Here is a 25,172-nt window from a genome sequence, read left to right as displayed (position 1 = left end):
TGGAGGCAAAAGCAACTTCTGAAACTGGCATGTACTTCATTTAATCTACTGAGTTTACAAATAAAGTAGCTGCATTTTTTTACACCCAGCTCTGATAACTGATAAAATAAATGTCCCTATGAATTAAGTTTCATTTAGCAACTAATGTCAGTGATGATGTCGGTAAAATGCAATCAGCTGATGATTTTAAGAATGTAAACAGAACCACATTGCAAATGGCACACGACTGCTTTGTTCATAATTTGTTTTACGATATGACAAAACATGCAGTATACAGTAAACCGCCTGTATTCGTGGGGGATGCATACCATAAACCCCCCCCCACCAACAGCTAGAACTAGCGAATACTTAGAACCCTTCTATAAATACTTAGAACAGCCAATTTTGATAGTTCAAAAAAAAAAAAAAAACTAAAAATTCTTATACACGTGTTATCCTACTTACGATGGGGTTAGGTTCCAAAAAACCCATCGTTTGTTGGAAAAAATGTTATCTCGAATATAGCCAAGCATACACTACGGTATTCAATACCATGTATACATATATGGTAGCCTAGCCTACACTATAAAGTATACTCTATACATACACGGAAGTTATTATTAATATCAGCTAATTCTGGAGGTTAATGCAGTGACTTATGATAATTCAATACAAAGAGAAATTGAATAACAAACATGAATTAGCTTAGCCTACACTATGGTATATTGTATACATAAACGGTAGTGTAGCCTACATTATACTGTACTCTATATTCACATACTGTATTACACAAACATCAACATAACAAATATTCATCTTTTCCATGGACCTTTTAAAATGTTATGCCCTAATTCACTGTGTCCCATAATATATATTCTTACATTGCTTTTGTATTATAAATTGCGATCATAGCGATCAATGTTTTGGTTTGGAAATTGTTTACGCAGTGTTGATTTTGCTGCATTTAACTCAGTTCAGAGCGCTTTTCTTGCTTCTAATTAGAGTAAATGAATCTCTAGATACTTTATTTATAAGGGGCAAGGTTATTTTTCATTATACTGTAAAAAGTGTTTTCAAGTCTAAATATAACTTAAATACGTCTTGTTGTGAAATTAACTTAGCTGTTTTTTCGTTAACAGATGATGTTGGTCATTTGGGGGCGTTTGTTTTGTGTAAAAAAAAAAAAAAAAAAAAAAAAAAAAAAAAAAAAGATTCCGTTCACTATTTTCACTTGATTTCATCATAATATGAGCTTTACATATTTATTGTTTACCGGCGTAAAAATAGCAGTAATATGTGTTCTTTCACGCCCAGTAGTTTTGATTACAATACTTTCTCACCAATTTTAATTACGCATAGTTTCACCCATGGTGCCGATGCATGATAATTTATAGTCATTAGTAGCTTGAACACTGTTTTCTCAGCTTCAGCTACAACTTGCAGCATAAATTTAGCAGTATATTTCCTTGCCGATCTTTTATCCATACCGAATAAGGGTATAATGCGAAAATGTATCAGTCCTATTCTACTTAACGTCATTTGCACTATAACCTATGGTAATTGTGTATTGCCATACGATGGTTGAAAAACAAGCAAAAGGGCTGTTGTTATCCGATTCGGTGATAAGCAAAACAACAGTTTCTCAGTCAGTTGCATGGCTGTACGCATTTACGCAAGAGTATAATGTTGCTAACAATACTTTTATAATTCTCTGGTACTTTTTTTTAACTAGGAGATGGGATAAAGAGTTGGAGGAAAAGAAGCTGGTCTATTGTAATTTGGTGTCCCTTGCTGCTTGGGCCCACGCAAAATTTAAAAATATTTCATAAATATTACCGTGTCTGTATTAATTGCTTACCCCATTGCAAAATCGAATTATCGCACGGTGAACTATCGTAACTCGAGCACTACCTGAGTAATTTTATTGTTTTATCACAAAAAGTGCATTTAGTCATGAAAATACAATAATTAGCGAATATTTCTCAGTGAAAACTACCGTGAATGGGCAGATTTTCAACAAATAATGCGTATATATGTTCCATAGTGAATTTCGCGAATACAGGGGTTTACTGTAATTGGATACAATAAAACAAACTTTATTAAAGTTATTATTCACAATACAGTAAACCCCTGTATTTGCGGGGGATGCGTACTGGCCCCCCCACCTGCAAATAGCGAAAATCCACGAATACTTAAAACCCCTATAAAAACACTTAGAACTGCCTATTTTGCTAGTTAAAAAAAAAAAAAAAAAAAAAAAATGCTCATAACTGAGTATTTTAATAATTTTATCATAAAAAGTGCATTTAGTCATGAAAATTATATGAAAATACAGTAATTAGTGAATATTTCTCAGTGAAAAATACCGCGAATAATGGGTAGATGCGTTCCAGAGAGAAATCCGCAAATGCAGGAGGTTTACTGTACAACTATTATTCGACTTTTGCAAATGGTTATCTGTTGGTGTAACAAACACTCACTCTCTTTACATTAAACCAACTGCAATACCCACATCCTGGTGTTTAGAATTCTTAATGAATGATTGTAAACCTGTACCGACATAAACAACCGATTCAAGAAACAGCTGATTGCTGACATCATTTACTGTAACTACCGAGTGTTTATTAAGAGTTGCATTAAAGTTGTCAAGCTAGTAAAACTTGCCGAGTCTCATAAGTGGCTTCCAAAAGTAAAAATACCATACATTTTTATTCATCCTTCAAACAATGATGGTCTTACGAAAGAAATCCACTAAATAAAGATGCATGTTGTAGTCGCGGCTGAATAAAACTATGGGCAGGCTGCAAAATGTTTTGGAATAGGTGAAAACGATGTCTGGAACTGGCAAAATCACACTTGCTACCTTAACAATCAAGTAATCTGTATGTTTTAAACCCAACTTTGTTAATTTACGAGAAAAAATATCTGAGAATTGTTTCTTCCAGTAACTAATGGCAATACAGATGTTGGTGTACTAAATCAGCCAATATTTTAAGAATGTAAACAACATCAAATACAAATAGTGTACGATCACGTTTATATTCTGTAATACAATAACACTATGATAATATGTGTAACTGGATATAGCAAGCAAAACAACTTATATTTAAATCATCATTACTATAAATATAGTTGTACTGTTTGGTTTTCTCCAAAAAATATTTCCATTTTTAGAGCTTTTCAGTTTTTAGAATTACAGTTAAAAGATCATAAACCTGTATATCACTTCTACAACATTGTATGTATGCATTCTCAGATCATTCCCAGAACACTTGGGTTAAATTCCCAAAGCTGAAAATCCTGTAATCTTTAATTCTTAGTCTTTCTAACCAGATGAGTAAGTGGTCTAGCTTATTGTTCCAAGAAGTCAAGCAGTTGTGGAAGCGACAAGACATCTGTAAGTCCTATCAATCTGAAGGAAGGCCAAATTTCCCAAGCTATGTCCTCCCACAGATGTGGAAACAATGCAGTGGAAAGGCATATCAGGAGAAACAAAAATTCAATGCTGCCATTCTGGATTAGCAACCTGGTATAGCACAAGTAACACTTAGGTCTGCCCCCAAAAGATCTCATTCTTCCAATGTACATGGGTCGATGGGTGGCCAGATATATTCTGGCAATTTTTTTTCATCTTTGTGTCCACTTTAAAGCTGCATTATTATCACTTAGTAAATAAAATCATACTGAAAGCACCAGCAATAATCACTCCCTTCAACCTGCAGCAGCTGTAACACTGCACCAAGAAATCAACCCCATTAACTTGTCTTAAATAGTCCTGCACATGCATGCAACGTAATCTTTCTCTTACCATATAATTCTCATTTATACATCCCCTATCAAAGATTAAAAATTTAGGAGTTCATAAATGATCTTTAAAAGGAAAGGGAGAGGTTTTTGCATCTAGTCTTCAAAAATCAACAATAAAGTTTCAGGTACCTTGTCTGGGAGGCAAATTTTTTCTATTCTGCTTGATGGATACAGCACCTTGGACTTTTTTTTTTTTTTTTTTTTAAGTCCCCATACCTTTCTCTGAATAAGAATTCATTTGGGTTAGACTATCTGGAGGTAAGTGATTTTCTTTTCAATAAAATTAATTTCATTATTGCTAGTCATTCTGTCACCCTAGAAGGAAAGACAAAAAACAATTTAAGTCCATCCTCCAAAAGGGAAACCAAACTGATGCAAAACTAGGAACACAGAAGTAAGGAATATGATTATAGAAGAGTAATAACAATCAATACCTACCAAAATAAAATAAACTACGAAATGAGATTCATGTAAGCCTGTTCAACAATTTCTGATGATTCAGATCAACCCATAATTTGGTCACAGATAGAACAGAACTTCTAAAAAACAGTAAAATTGAACCTTATAAAAGAAAATGGGAGATATTTGAATGAATTATTAAGTAATGCTTTAATGTTATAATCTGAGAAGACCAGAATGCAAAGGATAACAGAATTATAAAAGATTCTATAAAGTCTGCACAATAAGCCGCTTGAATGTCAAGGCCAAATATTAATGCTAGGGTCTGAATTTTGCCCATAATTCCAAGATTCTACTCAGCTGCTGAAAACCAAATGAATATTCAAAACATGGGAAACTAAAAGAGTAAGGCATTTTCCTCTAGATAGATGATTGGCATCATTCCTAATTTTCTCAATTTCCCAATTTTTCATGAAAAATTAACTTGCAATCAAGAATAACACCTAGAATATCAAGCAGTTTTCAAAGCTACACCACTCAGTATTTCAATAATCATAAATGGTCCCATAACTCAACAACTGGTTCAAGTTCGAAAACAGGGGCCTCATGATTAACATGGTTAAAATCACTGAAGATAACCACAGCACACCAGAAATTTCTTGCTGCTTGAAATGCTCCCACATTCTCTTTGGTATCTGTAGTTGCTGCAAAGACAATTTTCTTAACCAGTGTCCTACCCTGAATGCCCAAGTCTCTCTAAGAAATGGGAAACTAAGAATTTCTGTACAATAATGGAAATTAAAGAAATGCACCAGTCACATACCCCTTACAAAAGCAGACTGTATATTACAAATAAATGACCACTTTCAACGTAGGTATTCCCAAATTCAAAAACTTTGATGACATGAACCACAACGAATAGTAGTCAGCAGGACTGAAGCAAACACGTTTACGTTTAGCTGACGAAGCACCACTATAAATGTATGGTCCGCCACTGAGCAGAGAAAGATCAACATTTACATTACACTTTCTAATATCATACGGCAGTAACTGAAATCCTGTTTCTCTAAGTAGTTTAAGTGAACATGGAACAATATGTAGTTATTTCATGCAAAAATGAAGCTTCAAGAGACATTCATGGGGTAAAATTCCTAATGTAGAAGAAAATATTCCTAAGACCTACCATATTCCAGGTGATCTGCACAGAGAACCACGTGTAGCCCCAGTATGTGAGAGGAAGCAATTCTCAAGCCTATTATTAGGAGTCTTCAAGACATACACATTACTAATTTCCAGTGTCACAGACCATATCATCTTAAAAGGGGTTGGAAAGGTCAGAGTTTCCACAAAAAAAAAAAGTTTTCATGATATGTAAACTTAGGCTTCCCTTAGTAATTATGTAACTGCTTTTTTACTTTTCAACACTATCAATGATATTTTCATCATTATTACAATGTAGTAGTTTAATGAAATCTTATTACAATGTAATAGTTTAATGAAATCACAGAGTCACATTGCCACTATTACAGGGCTCATTAGAGGATTTAGTTTCAAGTGGAAACTAAAAATTAAAAAAATGGAAAGCTAAAGAACTCTGATAACTATATGAGACAAGCACAGGGAATGGATATAAATACTGAGGCTGAACAATTACAGTGAATGAGTGTGAATGTTGCGGTTGTGTGTGCAAATTAGAGGAAGACAACTGAAGTTGCCAGATGTGAAAACTGAAAATTCAGTACTATTTTTCAATAATGTGACTTACCTGAGGTGCAACAGAAGAGACATATTTCTCAACATATTCACTCCATCTTTCTACTTCTGCAACTGCAGGTGGAATGGCTGGATGATTCGAAGCTGTTGTACTATGGCCCATACCAGTTCCTGACGTTTCTTCTTCTTCAATCTCTGTGTCTATTAACTCGATAGTCATTCTACAATTTTTCTTGTACTGTAAATAAAATAGCAATTACTATTAGAAATCATCCATTTTCGAGTGAAAGATTAATTCTGATTAAACATTATATAAAAATGACAAACAAATGGTCTTGAAATTCCAATTAATAAATAAAGCAAATAACTAACCGTATATATTTTGAAGCAATTTTCATCCTGCAATTGTCTTTCCAGTCTTTTCTGATATGACTGCTCTAAATTCAGTCTTCTATGTGCTGATGCAACAGGGCCGCCAGCAGCCCCTCTTTTCGCTTCCATTAAGTAAGCAGTAGTGCACTGAAAAGGTGGATCATCACAGACCAAATGCTGAAGTTGTCTAACTGCACCCGTAACAACCTGGAATAAAACACACATTGCCTTATGTAAAATTTCTGACATATGCTTCTGTGCCAAAGGTGATTTAAAGTTTTAACTGCTATTTTATGGTACACTAAGGATCAGAGAGTGAAAACTCTGAACAACTAAGTTCTCACCTTATCAAGTGTAAAACCAGTAAAGGCGTGAATTCCAAACATCTCTCGAAGTGTATCTTCGTAAGCGGTTGGCTCTAGATTGCCATCCAAGACATTTTTTATCATGTCTAGCAATGCAGGATAATAATCTTCTACAGCCAATTCATCTGCAACAAGTAACAATACACAATAAATACAAACACTTCCTTCCCTTACACAGCTCATCTTTTTATACTAAGGAAACTCAACCAGCTTACCAAATAAATTCTTGGTGTGTGTCTAACAAGAAAAATAGTACTTTCTATGGGAAAAACATAGAGCACAAGGCTTCTCAAAGCTACGATGACTTGTTAAGTTAAAACCTTGACTTTGTTATTATTTAATATTTTCAAGAGGATTGTGTCCAAGGTCTGGTACTCATTTCGGTTTACCATAAATAACTTAAATAAAACTTACATAAAACATGCTTTGCAGTTAATGACTTACTTCACTCTACATGCATAAGGGCTGGTTTGAAATTTATTGTCCATGCATTTCAAGGGTCTTACCATAATTTAGCAAACAATATTCCTACCCCTTATGATATGAACACGTTTGTCTGAACTTTTAGTTATGTTCTTATGAGCACATTGGGAAAGTAACACTAAAATCTACCTCAACTATCTAAGGTTGAGACAGTACTATTATGATGAATGGGATAAAATATAAAATTTAGGCCAAAAGACAAGCACTGGGATTTAAGATGTCACTCAGCACTGAAAGGGAAACTGACAATGAAACGGTTTTAAAGGGTAACAAAGGAAAATCTCACAGTTGCACTGTGAAACAATGGTTAAGAGAGGGTGGACAGTAAGATGGAAGAAAGGGTATATGAAGAGAGGTACAGTAAAAGGAGTGACCAGGGTTGCAGTTGGGGCCAGAGGGATACTGCAAAGAGCCCTACATAATATTACAGTGAACCTTGTGAGGCACATTGACTGCACTAACACCCCACGGAGAGTACAATTATGGCAGAAGTCGCAAATTGCATTATAAACAAAATGGAAACGTTTTTCTTCCATACTAACACGGTCTGTATGCGCAATAATATTCTACACTCACAAAGTCAAGACCTTGCAAGCCAAACGTTAAAGTTCAAAAAGCAAAGCCATACCAGTTAACTAATATCAATTGAGTGGTGTAACTCACTTTTAGGCTTAAGTCTCAGTGCAACAGCAGTAGCTTCTTTTCGATCTTTTTTGTCTTTCGCTTCTTCAGCTGCTATTCTGACAGCATGTTCATACATCGTTGTTAGACGGCAGCATAGAATCTGATGTAGCCGAAGGAATAGGTACCAATTGTTGTTGCACATAAATAATCTATACTCATCATCCTGTAACATAAAAAGCACTAATTAGACAGATTAACTCCAATATACAAATACAACACCTATTGAATATCAAAGAATTTAAATCACATGAATGTAGTGTGGCACAGTTTTACTGTAACCCATAAGAGGAACCGTATGACAAATGTGGTCACACTTTAATTAATATGAAATATTACAATATACATTCAGAACCAGAAACAAGGAATATATTTTGAAATAAACTATTTATCTAATCAAGTTTCATAAGAGTAAGAATTACTAAAAAGAAATGAGCTGCTATTAAAGGGGATAATGTCATCACTAACTACAACCAAATTCCACAGCATCCTTACCGACTCTAGGTTTCCATTGCCAATAATGCCAGGTTCAAGTTTAATATCTTTTTCATCTTCTGTTTTTATGCTAATTTTCTCATCTTCAGTGGCATCACCATTTAGTGTTCTTCCTTTATTGCCCACATTGTTGTTGTTAAAATTTTCAGGGATTTCCTTTTTTATATCGATGTCTTTTTCCACATCATTCCCTCTCCTAGTTTTCCTCTTATTGTTAGTAGTTGGACAAGGATTGACAGGAGCTTGCTTACACTCACGGCCTTTTACATCACGACGATTAGTTTCAAATTTCTCTTCACTTTTGTTGTCTTCCTCATCTGAAGAACATCACATAATGAAAGAACACTACAAAACAACATAATTCATCAAAGCATTTCTCAAATGACGAGATAATTTTTATAACACAAATTAATATCTTTAATACAAACCAAAATTATAGTGGCCAATTCATTTGTGTCAAAGTGCCTCTGGAGAAAAGGAGAAAACAGCAGTAAAACAAGCAGTGGCATCAATTGGGTCTGGGCTGTCACGTCAGTTCATTTCTCGTTAACTTATGATAGCCAGAATGAGGGACAAAGGGGATGGAAAATTTGTGTATGCAATGGGTTGTACTACAGTATAAGAACTAATTTTATAAAAAAACAAGTTCAAATTTATTTTATCCCAAGGCTATTATACAGCATGAATCACAAGTTGGGGGTTAAAGGATTGGAGTCAGGTTCCAAGCCTAAACAAGGAACAATCTAACTGGACTAAACCTGTCATTCCATAAGGACATTGTAGACGACTGTATAAAGATACCCAAATGGCAGGTGTGACATATTATTAGCAATATCACAATTAATACGAGACTAGCTGTAACCACAGTCATAATTAGGCTCATTGTTGCATCAAGTCCGCAGAAAAAATATGGAAAACTATGTTGTACTGAATCCCACAAAGAAAAGGCCTGTTAGAATTAACTGCACACCTTGTACTATGTGGTGGAGGGCATAGTCTTGGAAGATCTGAATGCAAAGGATAATCAGAACAGTAAAAGATACAAGTCAGCTGCTGTAGACCAAATGGGGAAAAATTCAAAACATGGAAGAATAAAAATTTCCTTGGGATTTGAGGTAAAAAAAAAAAAAAAAAACATTCATAACACGAAAGAGATAAGAAACATTTCCTACCAAAACCTTGGTAGACTTTCTTGGTAAACTAACTCTTTGTGCAATTTACAAAAAGATAGACCAGATGTACTCCCCTCCCTGAGATTTAACAGTAAACAAATGACATGGCTACAGGCCTCCAACCTTGTGTGTGTGCAAGTTTCCTCTCTTGACACTGCATGAACACCATTGGCTTGGCAAGAGATTACAAGCAAAGATCAGAGGAACATTCCAGATATTCATGAGTTGTAAAGAGACTTCTTGCGACTAGGGAGAGATCACAAGAGGCTTAATGGCTTTCTGTGAAAAACGTTCTAAAAGGTTGTATCAAGTCAGATCAATTTTGCCGAGTTCAGATATGAAGGTTAGAAAGGGCAGATCTCGTCTTCATTATTGAATCCAACATGCTCTTGCCCGGAATATATTTTTACCACTGAACCAAACTAAGCAGTTCCATTTTGCTTGGTAGAGGTGGAGTAGCAAATCTCTGTGGATTAGGGACTGTGTCAGTTCCTTCTCCCTGAATAGTCTGCTCTACTTCGAAGGTGCTGCAGGGCAACTTGATTTTCAAACTAACGGAATGTAGGTCTGTCACTCAAGCACCCAAATATTGTTACAACATCCTCAAGATGAAGTGAAGTATCAATCATCTTTAGGGGAGGGAGAACTTGGTCCCTTCTGGTCACTGTCCATGCACATGTAGAAATTCATGAGATAATGTAAGCAAGACTTCCATTTATAATGCTTCTGTGAAGTCCTCAACAGCCAAGCAGCACAGACCTCGATTCACTGCACATAACCGCCATCACATAACTTTCACACTAATGTATTTATGTGGTGAATGAAGGCTATGAGAACTGGAAAGTCTGCCACCAACCTCAATTAGTAGGCAAGTTCTAGAATGACCAGTCTTCTGCTGCTTTTAAAATCAGAAGATGAACTATTTGGCTGAATTGCTGTTAACCATGCCATTTTAACAGTAATCATAAGGAACAATCTTGGACTGCCATTATGCTGTTAGACAGGGTCCCAATAAGTTGAGTGGGAAAATCAAACTAGGTTAAACCTTCATGTCAGTTCAAGCTAAAACACAACACTTGTAACAGTTTTCAGAGCTGACTTCTTTCAGCCTACCAGAAGTGAAGGCTGATAAAATTGGTGAAGTCACATGTGGCATCAAGTTTCTAAGGTACTGAGGTACTCCACATCACAAAATCATTTTTCCATGTTTTCTTTGGAAGGATGGGACTTCACTTGTTGTGAGGCAAATCCTTGGAGACGAGTGCCAAATAAAGAATACAAAGAGGTTCTAAAGACAAAGAATGACATCCTCTTTCCCACAGGAGTGTTTTCCTTCCTAATTACCACTTCAAAAATGGGTAACTGCTATCTTCTACGAAGAGTCCTCAGGGCAAACACCAGAGCACACCAGACCTGTAGTTGCTGCCAAGACAAATTTTGTAACCAGTGTAACCAGCCCAAAAAATTCTCCAAGACAATTTAGAGAGAGAGCAGCATTTCTTTAGGAGGGAGGGGAAGCTCATATGCAGACAGAGGTGCAGGAAGTCCAATCACAGAACACAATACACAGCAAAGTCAATGATGACAATAGAAATGCTGGTAGCTTCCTTAACAGATAAATTAGACGATAAAACCTCCAGATAGTACCATCTTTACATCTGAGATACAAAGGATCCTATGACCTGCTGTTCAAAATTGCCAATGATCATACGTGACAAGCAACATCTGCAGAATCTGCACCAGGTATGTGTAAAATCTTGCAGAAGACAAGTTCAACTTGAGACAAATGCAAAAGGAACAGAGATACACAAACCACTGGAGTTAATGATTTCTGAGACGCAGAAGGCAGATAAAAATAACTTTAGAACAGCAGGGCAGGGCATCACAAGGAAGGGAATCCATGAATGAGTCTCTTACTAAAAGCAAATCTCCCTCACAAAAAGATAAAGGCAACCAGAAAACTGCTTTAGGGGGTAGCAAATAAGGATATGTCCAACAGAAGCCCAAAATGTGGTCTAGTGAAGCTGTTAGAACCATAGTCAAGTCAGGACTTTGAAGTTTATAGCAGACAGAGGTGAAAAAGCATAAAATATTCTGCTGGTGTTACAAGGAAGTTCCTTCTAGATGAAGCTTAAACAAATGGCAGGACACATACTCGTGAAAAAGAAAAAAAAAGAGAACTGAGGGCCAGAGTGGATGACAAAGCCCTTTTATAGTACCAAACCAAAAACCCAAAAAGAAAAAAAAAGAGAACTGAGGGCCAGAGTGGATGACAAAGCCCTTTTATAGTACCAAACCAAAAACCCCATTGAGTGTGTAAGTAAAAGGAAATGGGTGGGCATACATCGCGATAGCAGCCATTGCTGAAACCTTAAGAGGGTTACCTTTCCTAAAACTACACCTGATAATTGGTATAAGGTAAGGAGACATGAATATACACTGTATATGAGATGAAGAGGACTGAAAGGCCTCTCACTCCCCTCAGAGAACAACAATGCTGAAAGAGAATTCCAAAGGAAGTTTAAAAAACCATTCTTCCCTGAAGGTTATCAAAACCATGGGGAAACACAAATACAATTCAGTAAGAAAAAAATAAAATTTACCAAGAAATAAAAATTCTGATAAAAGCTATGCAAGGGCAAAAACAGCCCACCCAGTCATGTTAACGCCTAGATCAAGTGACAATTCATGGAAGTATTACCAACAGAATGAAAGCTAACTGAATATAAGAAATGAATACTAAGTGGGACAGAGAGTGCTCACATTAATGTATCAGCAACCAAAATCAAAGGTAAAGGTACAAGAGCCTCACTATATACAACACATCTAACAGTTAAAATATCTACATGTAAACTACTACTACTACTACTACTAAAAAAAAAAAAAAAAAAAAAAAAAAAAATTGTCTGGGACATGAAAATACACCTTTTAAGTAACTCAACAAATGGCATCTGACTGAAGTTGAAAAGAAAAAAGAAGACTTGCCATGGGTGACATTAATGTATGAAGTTGGCAGGTACAATGTAACTCTTATCTCTCTCTCTCTCTCTCTGGTGGTGTGACTGGGTCCATTTTAACATGGAGCAAAGGCTAATTATGATTACATGGTCACCTCAACTAACGTTGCAACTTCATAAAATTATGTAATAGCCTACCTTAACTGGTATTTTGTGATTATCATTCAGTTTAAAGTATCGAATTACTTATCTGAACTCATATAAGCTGCAAAATAAAAAGCTTCTTCTAACATTATACGTACATATAACTAAAAAAAAGTATACCTTAGTTTAACCAGACCACTGAGCTGATTACCAGCTCTCCTAGGGCTGGCCCGAAGGATTAGACATTTTACGTGGCTAAGAACCAATTGGTTACCTAGCAACGGGACCTACAGCTTATTGTGGAATCCGAACCACATCATAGTGAGAAATGAATATCTATCACCAGAAATAAATTCCTCTTATTCTTCATTGGCCGGTCGGAGACGTACACGTAACTACTTACACTTACAAGATGTGTGAACTATTGTATACAAAACCCCCACAATATAAATAAAACATAAACACTGTTTCTTTTAAAACAAAATTACTCCAAATTCTTCATAAAAATAAATCAATACTCTGTGTACATGCCCACATACTGAAAAATGTTTTAACACTAATCAGTGAACAGGCATTGTATTAAATACAGTACTGCATTAAGTAATTCCACTAAAAAAATAATGAGAGAGAGAGAGAGAGAGAGAGAGAGAGAGAGAGAGAGAGAGAGAGAGAGAGAGAGAGAGAGAGAGAGAGAATCACAGTAGCACTGTACTATTTCTTAACATGATGCACAAAATGGAAAGAGGGAAGCTTTATTTATGTTTGTTCACTATCTGCGCTCATAGGCACAGCCAGGAAAGCGTCAGTCAACATGAGTGCATTTGTTCATTCATTCACCCTCCATCCTCATGGGTATAAACAAGAAAGCCTCGGTTTACTGTTTGATAAACCATTCATACTTACAGGATTTTGCCGGGAAGTACATGATAATTCTATAACTTTTACTGGAGTCAGGCGAGTCTGTTAAGTAACGAAATCCACTAAGCTGAAGTGCCTCTGTATTTAACTAACATAATGGGAAAGGCAGCGAGCCATGTAAAGCTATATTGAGCTAACTGACCACATCAAGACATGAGAAACTCAAAAGTGGTAAATAATTGAGGGAGGAAATTAGCCAACACCAGTAAAAAACGAAACCTACCTAAATGACCAATGACACAGATACTAAAAGCCAGACTTGTCCATAACCCTATCCCTAAGACTTTCATAGCCAGACTCGTCCATAACCTTATCCCTAAACCTTTCATACCTTCAAAGTCGGTCCTGAAATTGGAAAATCTCCCAGTGTTCTTCCCTGAAGAAACAGATTACATTTGATAGCTGTGATCCAATGGATCTCACTTTGCATAAAACGTCTGACCTTTGCAGTACTACTACTATTCTGTTTCCTTTGGGTAATTATTTGTCTTAAGAGGATTTTTTGACAAACAAAAATGGTGCCAAGAAATAGGTTTGTTATGAAACAAGTAATTAAGTTTCTCACATCAAGCACTACACTTCAGTGATATTACTATAAAACAATAAGTAAGCACAATGCACTTCCATGACATTACTACAAATCAGTGAAAGAGGTTAAATGTGTTCCATACCTTCCATATCCCTCTCATCATCTGACATCTCTTGCCTTGGATGAAACAACAAATCTGGAACAAAATGCCTCACTAACTGCTTGATTTTCGCCTTATCGTCCTTGTGATACGTAGTTTGCCTTTTCACATGATGAATAACCAAATTAGCTGCATCATCAAGTATTGACTTGTCAGGGTAATGGAGTACCATGTGAGGCCCTGTTATTACTTCTCCACTTTCTTCTGCTTGCTCATGACGCTAAGGAGGACAAAAACCAATATGTTACTCTTTTTGTTACCTGCTGCATTAAATAATTCATACCACTTACCTAATTACTGTCGACAGTTATGGAAATGCTTTTAACACCAAATGCTGTATTTCAAGATTAATTTACCTGTTATTACTTCTCCACTTTCTGCTTGCTCAAGATGCTAAGGAGGACAAAACTCATATGTTACTCTTTTCTTACCTGCTACATGAAATAATTCATACCAATTAACCAATTACTGTCGACAGTTATGGAAATGCTCTTAACACCAAATGCTGTATTTCACGATTAATTTACCAATTACTAAATACTGATTTTCCACACATAGATCAGTGTCTAAATTTATAGCAATTTCTCTAAACGGGTATCCCTATCTCCAACCCTACACTCAATCTGGCACCAAAACAAACTTGCCCACTTTCCAGAGTTATAAAATCCAGCCATGCTGAAAACCTTATTTGTTAACCAAGATTTAACAAGCTGTTACCTTAAACTTACCTGATTTTAGCATTTTACCAATTATACTAGTTAAGCTCCATTTACCTAAGCTACTAATGAGTACATTAATTTTGGTAAACTCAAATGCTAACATATGCTAAAGTGCAATTATTAAATAATTTTTCTATTCTCCAATGAAAAACAACACAAGCTTTTCTACTGAAAGTGTGTGATTTCTCCTCATTATGCAATAAGTTTTCATTGATCTCAGTACCACTTGTGTGTGCTAGTGAAGCTTTCCAATAATTAGCTCTGTGTATTTGCCAATGTTTTGTATTTTTCTTTAGCAATGCTAATCATCTATTCCTAGTGTTAATGAACCAATAACAACGAATGCTTGTTACCCACTGGAATATATGTAAAAATGTACTTGTTAAAAGAATGGTTTAGTTGTTGGTGATATGTATACAATACTTGTTTTCATATATAGTATTTAATTTAAGTCTTCCCTATAGAGAAAGCACAAAGGCAGTATTTTGGTCATTGTGATCTTCCAAGTGCTCTAGCAGGCTGATCTGATTTAAGCTAAGGACATGCCAAGTGTCAATGTGTTGTCCTTATTTCAACGGTAGTCACAGTGGATGGTTCTCTTCACATGCATGCAACTTCACATTATACAGTATCTCCAAAACTACACTGGCCTATCTATTTTTAGCAGGGGTCTTTTATGGCAGTACCAAATTCCAGAGAATAAGGATCCACAATGTAACTTCACCATCACACAAAGGAATGGAGAGCATGAATCAGGGATATGGCCTTTTCAAGGCAAACACTGTTGACCTAAGGGTACAAACCCTGACCTGGGACAACACATCTGTGATTCCAAAACTGTACCAGCTTTTCTATTTCAAACTATAGACTTGATATTAATGCTCATTTTTGCAGATTGCTCACTTCTGCAGTCCTGGCAAGTGCAGGCAAATCAAAAGAATATGCAACACATCAAAATCAATTGCAATTCGAGATGATTTCCCCAGGCAAGAGACAACAATTATCAGTTCATTGCCTTGAGTTCTGGGATACAAATTTAATTTTTAATGCAAATGGCTTACAGAAATGCAGCTAGATTCAGGCTCATACAGAGGACAAAAGTAATTTTGCAGACATAACCACAGTACCCTAGCCAGTAGATACATTGCCAGTTCCATGCAGAAGTGCCAATAGTCAAAGAGTTTTGCATCTATGACAAAGTAAATTCTTAATGGTGGCCCAGTATCACTTAATCCCCCTCCACGAATTTTTTGGCAGCCAATCACACTGATGGTGAAAGGAGGCCAACAACCTACATAGTATTCCTAGTTTTTCATATTCATTAAACCCACCCACAACTTACTATCAGCTCAAACTCTGGAAAAGATAAGGTTAAAGTATCAGTCTCACATGCATTCTTTTGTTTCCAGCTTTATAAAATGCCCACTTGTGGACTGGTGAGGCTATTCAACACCAAATATATGACTATGCACATCATTGCAAATTGATTTTATGTTTCAGTGGGAACTCCTTTCGAACTGGAGGATTTTTTGTTACTTCACCCAGACTACTTGTTTCAAATCAGGGGCATTGGATACCAAGAGTGCCCAAATTTTCTATTCCAAGTCTCAGGGTTAGCAACTGGTGAATATGAACCTCCACTATGTCTTTGTATCCATCTGTTACTGCTAAATCATTAATCATAAATGGCCTTCTAACTATGCAGGACATACCCATGAGCAACCATTTATTCCAATTAGCCAATTACGTTTCTCTTGCAGCAAGATCCCCCCCCCCAAAAAAAAAAAAAAAACAATAAACTGTGATTAAGTTGAAGTATGTGATAGGTTCCAAGCCAAAATGACTGAATTCCTAATAATACAAAAGTATTCTAACATGAATTCATCATTAACAAATATGTCTAGCCATCCAAACCCAACTAATTTCTTGCAGTCATAACTTGGATAACAAGAGATGAAAGTTACCTAGCTGGAGCCCTGGTTTTATTTACAGACAGACGACGCATATCAAATACTTACCTCATCAAAAAGGGTCTCTATGTCATTCAGAAGACTTTTAGATCGTATTGTTTTGATATCGTTTTGCTTAAATGTGATGCCCTGGTGATCAAGACTTTTTAAATAATACTTCTCATTCTGTTCTCTCCAAATCTTGTTGAAGCCTTTTTGCGCTTCTCTCCATTCTTCATCCTGAAATCACAAAATTAGATGCAGTGAGTTAAAACTCCACATATTAACCCTTAAGGAACAGGCTAAATATATATCAAACACTCCCCAGGGGCCAGGAGAACTTTAAGGTTGGACAATTTGAGGGAGAGAGAGAGAGAAAGAGAGAGAGAGAAAAAAAAAAACACACACCAACGGAAAGGGAAAGATGTATATGCACATGGTGTGAGAAAATTTTTTTTTTATTTATGCATGTTTTTTCCAATAATTTACTTTATTTTATTTTGTAATATTATAATTACAGCTCACGCATCAAAACAGATAACAACTAAAATCAGTATAAAATTCAGATTGTAAAATATTTATGAGATTTACCGAGATGGTGAGGTGCAGTACCTTTTTGTAAGGCATACATGTTCTTTCTAATATTTCTTTGCACTTTACTTTGAAAATTACAATTACATCTATACTAGTATCATAAAAGATAAGAACTAAAACCAACAGCAATCCCTGGGTAAATTTATATTAAAAAAAAAAAAAAAAAAAAAAAAAAAAAGTCATGGAACTCTGGAGAAGCAGTACATGTCCCCATGAAACCTCAAGGCTGACTGATCTATCTCTCTCCCGTACTGAGCTAATACCATTGCCATGAGTCATTTATGGCCCACTGAAGTGCTGTGAACATTTTTCCCGCTAACTTCATCCAAAACTGTATGGCGCACAATATTAATCATCATAAGAGTTAGCCCCTGTAGGGGGGTAGTGCCGTCAGTGCACCTAATGCGTGCACTGTAGGCATCACTTAAGGTTCCTTGCAGCGTCCCTTCAGTCCCTAGCTGCAACCCCTTTCATTCCTTTTATTGTAACTCTGTTCATGTTCTCTTTCTTCCATTTTGCTATCAACCCTCTCCTAAAAGTTGTTTCATAGTGTGACTGTGCGGTTTTCTTCCATTACACCTTTCATACCTTTATACTGTCATTTTCTGTTTCAGTGCTAATGACCTCATAGGTTCCAGAACTTGGCCCTTGGCCTAAATTCTATATGCCATTCCTGTATTCTATAAGAGTTAGCCCGGCGTTCGCTCAAAACCTGTTAATAGTTCCTCATATGATCATGCCCGTCCAGTATGGGTTAGTATTTTTACACCATAAGCAACGCATGCTTATGCATAGAGAAAATAACATTAGCAGCAACCTTGTATTGAATGCACTACCCATGAAAGAAAATGAGAGCACAGGTAGTTGTAACAAGACTGTATATGAGTAGCATCATCATCCAGTATTTTCACTTCAAGATAGCAATACTGTACAACCTTAGCAATTTAATGCAAAATGGTTTTGACTCTAAAACTAATCCAAATATGTGACTTAGTCAAAACTAAGCGAGTTTTAATAACAACATCGAGTTGATATAAAAACTCACCTTGTAAGAAGTGTACAGCATTTTACTTCTAGTATTTCTGTAAGCAACAACATGTCCCAAAGTTCAATAAGCATGCCTCAAAAATCTCAATTTCACGAGTGATTATCAGTTTGCATGTTTGTACTCCAATATTATAGTTTAGTTGGCATTTGATATCTTCCTGATTCAAGGTATAGCCAACACATTTCCTAACGATAACTAAAAACTGGCATTTTCTATCATTGTATAACACTCTACCATCTTTTCCCATACATACAATAACACCTCAACTTAGCAGACTTCTGTACTTATCAGCTACATTATTACGATCATTTTTTGCCGTTACCTTTCTAGGTGTAATACATCTTCAGATATATCTCTTAAATTAAATGTAAATGTAAAGGACAAGTTAGTTTAGGTTAGGAACTATTTGGGATTGCTGTTAGCTGGAAGACATCTAGAAAATACTGAAGTACTGGCTATAAGACACCCCTTGCTACTTATCAGAAAACCAGTCCCTGCAAAAGTGTCTTTAGTTGAGGTGTTACTGTACATTAATAATTCTCAAAGTCTCACTTCTGTTTTCCTCCAAAAATGTTCAATTCTCACTCTGAAATAAGAATGTTACAAGAACCGTTTTTTACCAGAGAAACTTGAGAGCTGACGAGTGAAAATAAGACGTATGGGCAACCCAAAATGAAAAGAATCCCACCATTTTGCATTACAATCTATAGCAAAGAAAAGCACTGTGAAACTATTCACCTGAGTTGGAAGCAGATATCTATTTAGAAGAGGACAAGCTCTACTCTAATACAATGATTACAAGACACAGACCAAAGGCATATAACATGCAAAACCAAAATGGGTACTAAAACTTTATACAAAGATTTTTGGGGATAATGTAACCTGGGTTTTATTTTAATTAAGCGCCTATATTACATATGGAAATGAAAATGACCACCTCAATAAATTCAATGAAAGATATTAATTGTATACAAGTTTTTTAAATCACATGAACGTCTGTATTTTCATAGTAGTAGGTCCCTCGTCAATTGCAGGGGTTAAGTTCTAGGGACCCTGTAATAGGCAAAATCCCGCGATGTAGCGACCTTATATTTATTTTATTATTTACTGTATATGTATATATTTTAAGGCTTTGTAAAACCTCCCCACACACTTATAAACCTTTCCCACACTGTTATTAACCTTTCCCTCACTCTTATAAACACTTTCTATGCTCTTAAACCTATGAAAAAAAAAAAACACTTCCTATGCACTTAGAACACTTTCTATGCTCTTAAACCTATGAAGAAAAAAAAAAAAAAAAAAAAAAAAAAAAAAAAAAAAAGTTTGGTGAAAATGGCATGCAGCCGGCTGGGAAAGGTTGATAAAATCAATTTTACTCACATTTTGCAAGAATAATCAAAAAGAATCAACAGTGTGTGTCTATGTGCGTATATTAATTTTAGAGAGAGAGAGAGAGAGACTGGCAGATGTGAAAACAATCCCTCTTGCGTGTATGATTGTCGACACGTTTTTTACACTTGGATCTTGAGTGCAAGGAGATTAATTATGCCACAGCACATCAGCTTATTGTTGGCAAACAACAGAATTTAATAATATAATCAAACACGAGGATTTTGCAAACAAGTAATAAGTAAAGAATGCAAGCAAGAAAAAGAAAGAGAGATCAAGTAACTTTTCAGATAGAAATCATTTAAACATACAATCCAAGGCTAGGCACACAGAAACTGAATGAGGCGCCAGTGTGTTTTATTGCGGAGCAGAGTTACTTTTAGTACCACAAAATCGTAAAAAGCAAGTGTCACTGGATAGGATTTACTGTAACAAAAAGAAGTGATTTGGGTGAATCAAGTGAAAGTGAAAGAACTGGGCGAAAAGCAGCGAGAGAGAAAAATATTCCGAACCCAGCTGGAAGTCAGTGGGAAGTGGACCACTTTCTCCACCAAATAACCCGCCACCATTCCCTCCCTCTCCTCTCTGCCATCTCTCTCCGCCAGCCCAGTCCCAAACACTCGGTCAAGTAAGACTCATTCGATTTCTTATTGTTACTGTATTGCATTCGATTGTTTTTACATTACATCATTATGAAAAACTTACTGTGAAATTCCCTTCTATTTTCTTTATGTGAATTGTTACTGATTTTTTGTGCATACAGTAATGTTTTTACTGTCTCTTCTCCTCTCCTCAACACTATACACACTCTCTTCCTCTATCCCAAGTTAATCTTTTATTTATTTTGTTGAATATGGTTATCATTAAATAATATATTGTAAAGGAAGAAATATTTAAATACAACCTTCCCCACTCTCTTATAAACACTTCCTATGCTCTTAAACACTTCCTACACTCTTAGCCAATCGGCCCCCAGGATACACAACACTGTGCTCTGGTTGGTCACCTCCCATTCATCAGCCATTAGTGTACCAGATCTCAACGTGGGCAAAGTAGCCCAAGCAGAAGCAGCAGTACTGCATTTTCCAGAAGTGCGAGTGTTTGGCTATTCATCTGCTGTACGCTACATATTTTATTTCGATTCCAAATTCACTGCATTATGTAAAGAGCAGCACACAGATTTATCAAAATATTTATTAAATCATGGAAAACAATGAAAAAATTAGCATTTTCTCTGCATACAGAAGTAGAGTGTAACAAAAATAAGGGAATAAGGGGGAACATAAATACTGTTTTCAATTTTTTAGGCTGGAAAATGCCTATTTTACCAAAACAAAAATAAAAAATTTAGGCTAGAAAATGCTTATTTTACCCGAAATAAAAATAAATACAGCAAAATCCTGTGATATAGCAAAAAATCCATAATACAAATTTATATATAGTAAGCCCCCGTATTCGTGGGGATGCGTACCACCCCCCCCACTGAATAGCTAAAATCCTCTAATACTTAGAACCATTCTAGAAACACTTAGAACTGCCTACTTGATAGTTCAAACATAAAAAACTCTAAAAATGCTTATACAGGTATTATCCTATTTACGATGGGGTTAGGTTCCAAAAAAACCATCGTTTGTGGGAAAAACTGATAATTCAATACACAGAGAAATTGAATTAAAAACAAGAATTACCCTAGCCTGCACTATGGTATGTCGTATACATATACAGTAACCTAACCTAGCCTACATTATACTTTACTCTATATTCACATAATATTGTATTATACAAACATCAACATAAAAAATATGCATCTTTTCATTGGATCTTTTAAAACGTTATGCTTTAATTCACTGTATCCAATAATACTGAATATATTATATTGCTTTTGTATTATAAATTGCGATCATAGTGATCAATGTTTTGGTTTGGAAATCGATTACGCGCTAAGTTTATTTCACCATGTTTAACTTGGTTCAGAGCGCTTTTCTTGCTTCTAGTTACTGTAAATGAATCTCTCAATACGTTATTTATATGGGGCAAGGTTATTTTTCGTTATACGAAGTGTTTTAAAGTCGAAATATAATTTAAATACGTCTCGTGAAACTAATTTAGCTATTTTTTCGTTAATAGATGTTCGCCATTTGGGGGCATGTTTGTTTTGTGTAAAAAAAAAAAAAAAATCAAGATTGCTATTTTCACTTGATTTCATCAGAATACAAGCTTTACGTATTTATCGTTTATCGGCATAGAAATAGCATTACTGTAATGTGTGTTCTTTCATGCATGCCCAGTAGTTTTCATTAAAATACTTCCTCTCCAATTTTTATTACGGTCGAGTTTCATCCATGTTGCTGATGCACGATAATTTACAGCCATGAGCAGCTTGCACATTGTTTTCTCAGCTTCAGCTACAACTTGCAGCATAAATTTAGCAGTATATTTCCTTGCCGATCTTTTATCCATACCAAATAAGGGTATAATATAAAAACATATCAGTCCTATTCTACTTAACTTCATTTGTACTATAGCTACGGTAACTGTTTATTACCATACAATGGTTGAAATACAAGCAAAATGTCTGTTGTTACCCGATTTGGTTATAAGCAAAACAACGGTTTCTCGTTCGGTTGTTTATGGCTCTACGCATGAGTATAACATTACTAACAATACTTTTATCATTCTCTTTTGCCTTTTTAACCAGAAGTTGGGATAAAGAGAAGGAGAAAAAGAAGGTGTTGTAATTTGGTCTCTCTCGCTGCCTGATTGTAAGCTGCTACCCGTGCCTGCAGGAAATTTAAAAATATTTTCTAAATATTGTCATATCGGTGTTAATTGCTTACCCCATAGAATTATTGTAAGGTGAATCATCGTAACTCGAGCACTACCTGGGTACCTGAGTATTTTAATAGTTTTATTACAAAAAGTGCATTTAGTCATGAAAAGACAGTAATTAGTGAATATTTCTCAGAGAAAAATACCGCAAATGGGCGAATTTTCAGCAAATAATGTGTATATATGTTCCGCACAGAAATCCACAAACAGGTGAGTCCGTGAATACGGGGGCTTTACTGTACAGTATTACATTTTAAAGATCTGCAATGCACTGAGACTGCGATGAGTGAACTGCAATATAGCAAGGGACGACTGTATTTGTTAGTACAGTAAAAAACCAAACTTACACAATTCGAGTTGCACGAATTCACAGACACGTGAATATTTGCGAATACTGAAAAACCCAGCAAAAGTGTTTATGTTTAATTTTTTACGTAATTTATAATCTTTCAAGCTTTTGTGTGTAAATTAAATATTATTAAATAAAACAAAAGTAATAATTTCTCTCTCTCGCCCTCTCTCTCTTTTACTGATATGAGAGAATTTTTATGGTACATATATGTTTGTTTTGTATAAATAAATTTTTTACCAAATAATAATTTTCAAATATTAATAAGATTAATAATAATATAACTGTAACTACAAATTTTGTATATGATACATATATTAAACAAACAAATATCTTTTGTTCGAAGCTTGAAGGCAAAGCTGTCAGACATGCCGATTTAACATGAAAAGATGGCAGTGTTGCTGTTTAGCGAGTCAAAGGTTTCCTACTAATTTCTCTCTCTCTGTCTGTAATAATTCATAAAAAATTTCACTCTCTTAAGTAAGGACAACTGTTATCTCTCTCTCTCTCTCTCTCGTAGTTAGTGCAACCTACGTATTACTGTTTCTCTGTGTCTTTAACTGTACAGCAGATAATTTTAAATTGACCTAATTTTACCCGTACTGCCTACAAACTTTAAATGCGCAGTTTTAAAACATAGAGCATTTCAAAAGAAGAGAGAAAGACAGAATAAAGAAGTTTTTAAAAACTAGGTTGAGAACACTTCTAAAAATAGATCAGTGGAATGGGGAGAGGGAGAAAAACAGTAAACTAATCTTCACACTCTCCTATATTTTTATGTCAACCATTTCTTCCTTTTTTTAAGGGTAATATATTTAACTAACTTTTAAATGAAATTACAGTACTTTAATTTCATTTAAAAGTTAGTTTAATACTGAATTTCCTTCTTTGGATATCTAACGTAAGAATAACCTCTCTCTTTCATGTTATCCTCTCTGTCTCCATAATAATTAAAAAATAATTTAACTTGATATTTCAAGTAAGGACAATATCTCTCTCACTCTCTCTCTCTTGTTATTCTCTCTGTCTCCGTAATAATTGATAAATAATTTCACTCTTTTAGGTAAGGACAACCCTTATCTCTCTCTCTCTCTCTCTCTTGTTCATAGTTAGCGCTCATACAATTTTACTTATTATTATTTCTCTATGCATCTTTACCTGTACAGCAGATACTTTAAATTGATCAAATTTTACCTGTACCGTCTACGAAGTGTAAGTGCGCTAGTGTGGCATATACATTCTAAAATACAGACACATAATAACCAAGAGTTGTATCAGTCGCCAAATAAAAAACAGTTTGTCCATGAAAAAGCATTTCAGAACAAAGAGAAAGAGAAGTAGAATAAAGAAGTTCTTAAAAAGAGGTTGAGAATACTTCTAAAAATAGATTGGTCGGAAGGGGAGACAGAAATTCTCTTCCAACTTTCTATTTTTATGTCTACCATTTATTTCTTTTTTTAAGGGTAATGCATTAAGGTAACTTTAAAATGAAATTACAGTAACTTTAATTTCATTTAAAAGTTAGCTTAATAATTTGGGAGGATGATTAGGGTCATTATTTAGTGTTAAAACTTTAGTAATAGGCATTTACTAGCATTTTTAGAGACCATGCCAAACTTATGCAACAATTCCCCTTGCCTAGGGGTTCTGGAACCTAACCTCGCATAAGTTCGTGGTATGACTGTACATTAAGATGCAAAATAACTCACCTTAGCTTTTAATCTTCTTAAAACCAAAGGCACTGCTACAACAGGGTTCTTTTTCAAGCCATCAAGAATGTCTGGAGCCTTATCACCGTATATTCTTCGAATAGCTCGCTGGTGTATTGTTGGAGAGTTCCCGCCTAAACTATCATCCAAACGAAATCTAGCAGCTTCTTCTGGACTCATTCGTTGGAGTTTTTTGTGCACACCCTCCAATACTCTCATTGTTGTTAAATTTGTCTCTATCACAACATCAAGCTAAAAATGAAAATACACCAGTAAAATGAAAATGAATTATAAAAAAACTATCACAGTCAAACTTCATTATGTACATTTTTATTTACAATATATTAGTACTAGTTTTGCACAGACTACAATTTCCCGGGACTTCAGCATTTTCACTTTATATAAGTTA

At 35.3% G+C, this 25,172-nt stretch overlaps 1 protein-coding gene across 17 annotated transcripts in view; it reads right to left on the bottom strand.

The window, feature by feature from the left end:
- Sin3A (SIN3 transcription regulator family member A) overlaps window positions 1–25,172 on the bottom strand; it is a 92,645-nt gene that overhangs the window by 6,408 nt on the left and 61,065 nt on the right. For all 17 annotated transcript variants that reach the window (XM_067108693.1, XM_067108687.1, XM_067108690.1 and 14 more), the window contains 8 exons: window positions 24,764–25,015; window positions 16,912–17,082; window positions 14,157–14,394; window positions 8,295–8,611; window positions 7,782–7,965; window positions 6,615–6,760; window positions 6,271–6,477; window positions 5,951–6,136 (listed from right to left, as the gene is read on the bottom strand). In XM_067108693.1, the coding sequence (XP_066964794.1) occupies window positions 5,951–6,136; window positions 6,271–6,477; window positions 6,615–6,760; window positions 7,782–7,965; window positions 8,295–8,611; window positions 14,157–14,394; window positions 16,912–17,082; window positions 24,764–25,015 (1,701 nt within the window). The remainder of the gene's footprint in view (window positions 1–5,950; window positions 6,137–6,270; window positions 6,478–6,614; window positions 6,761–7,781; window positions 7,966–8,294; window positions 8,612–14,156; window positions 14,395–16,911; window positions 17,083–24,763; window positions 25,016–25,172) is intronic.

The sequence above is a fragment of the Macrobrachium rosenbergii genome, chromosome 9, assembly GCF_040412425.1.
Source record: "Macrobrachium rosenbergii isolate ZJJX-2024 chromosome 9, ASM4041242v1, whole genome shotgun sequence".
Taxonomy (NCBI): Eukaryota; Metazoa; Arthropoda; class Malacostraca; order Decapoda; family Palaemonidae; genus Macrobrachium; species Macrobrachium rosenbergii.
Note: the sequence above shows the minus strand (reverse complement) of the source record. Positions and strands in the feature narration are given on the sequence as shown.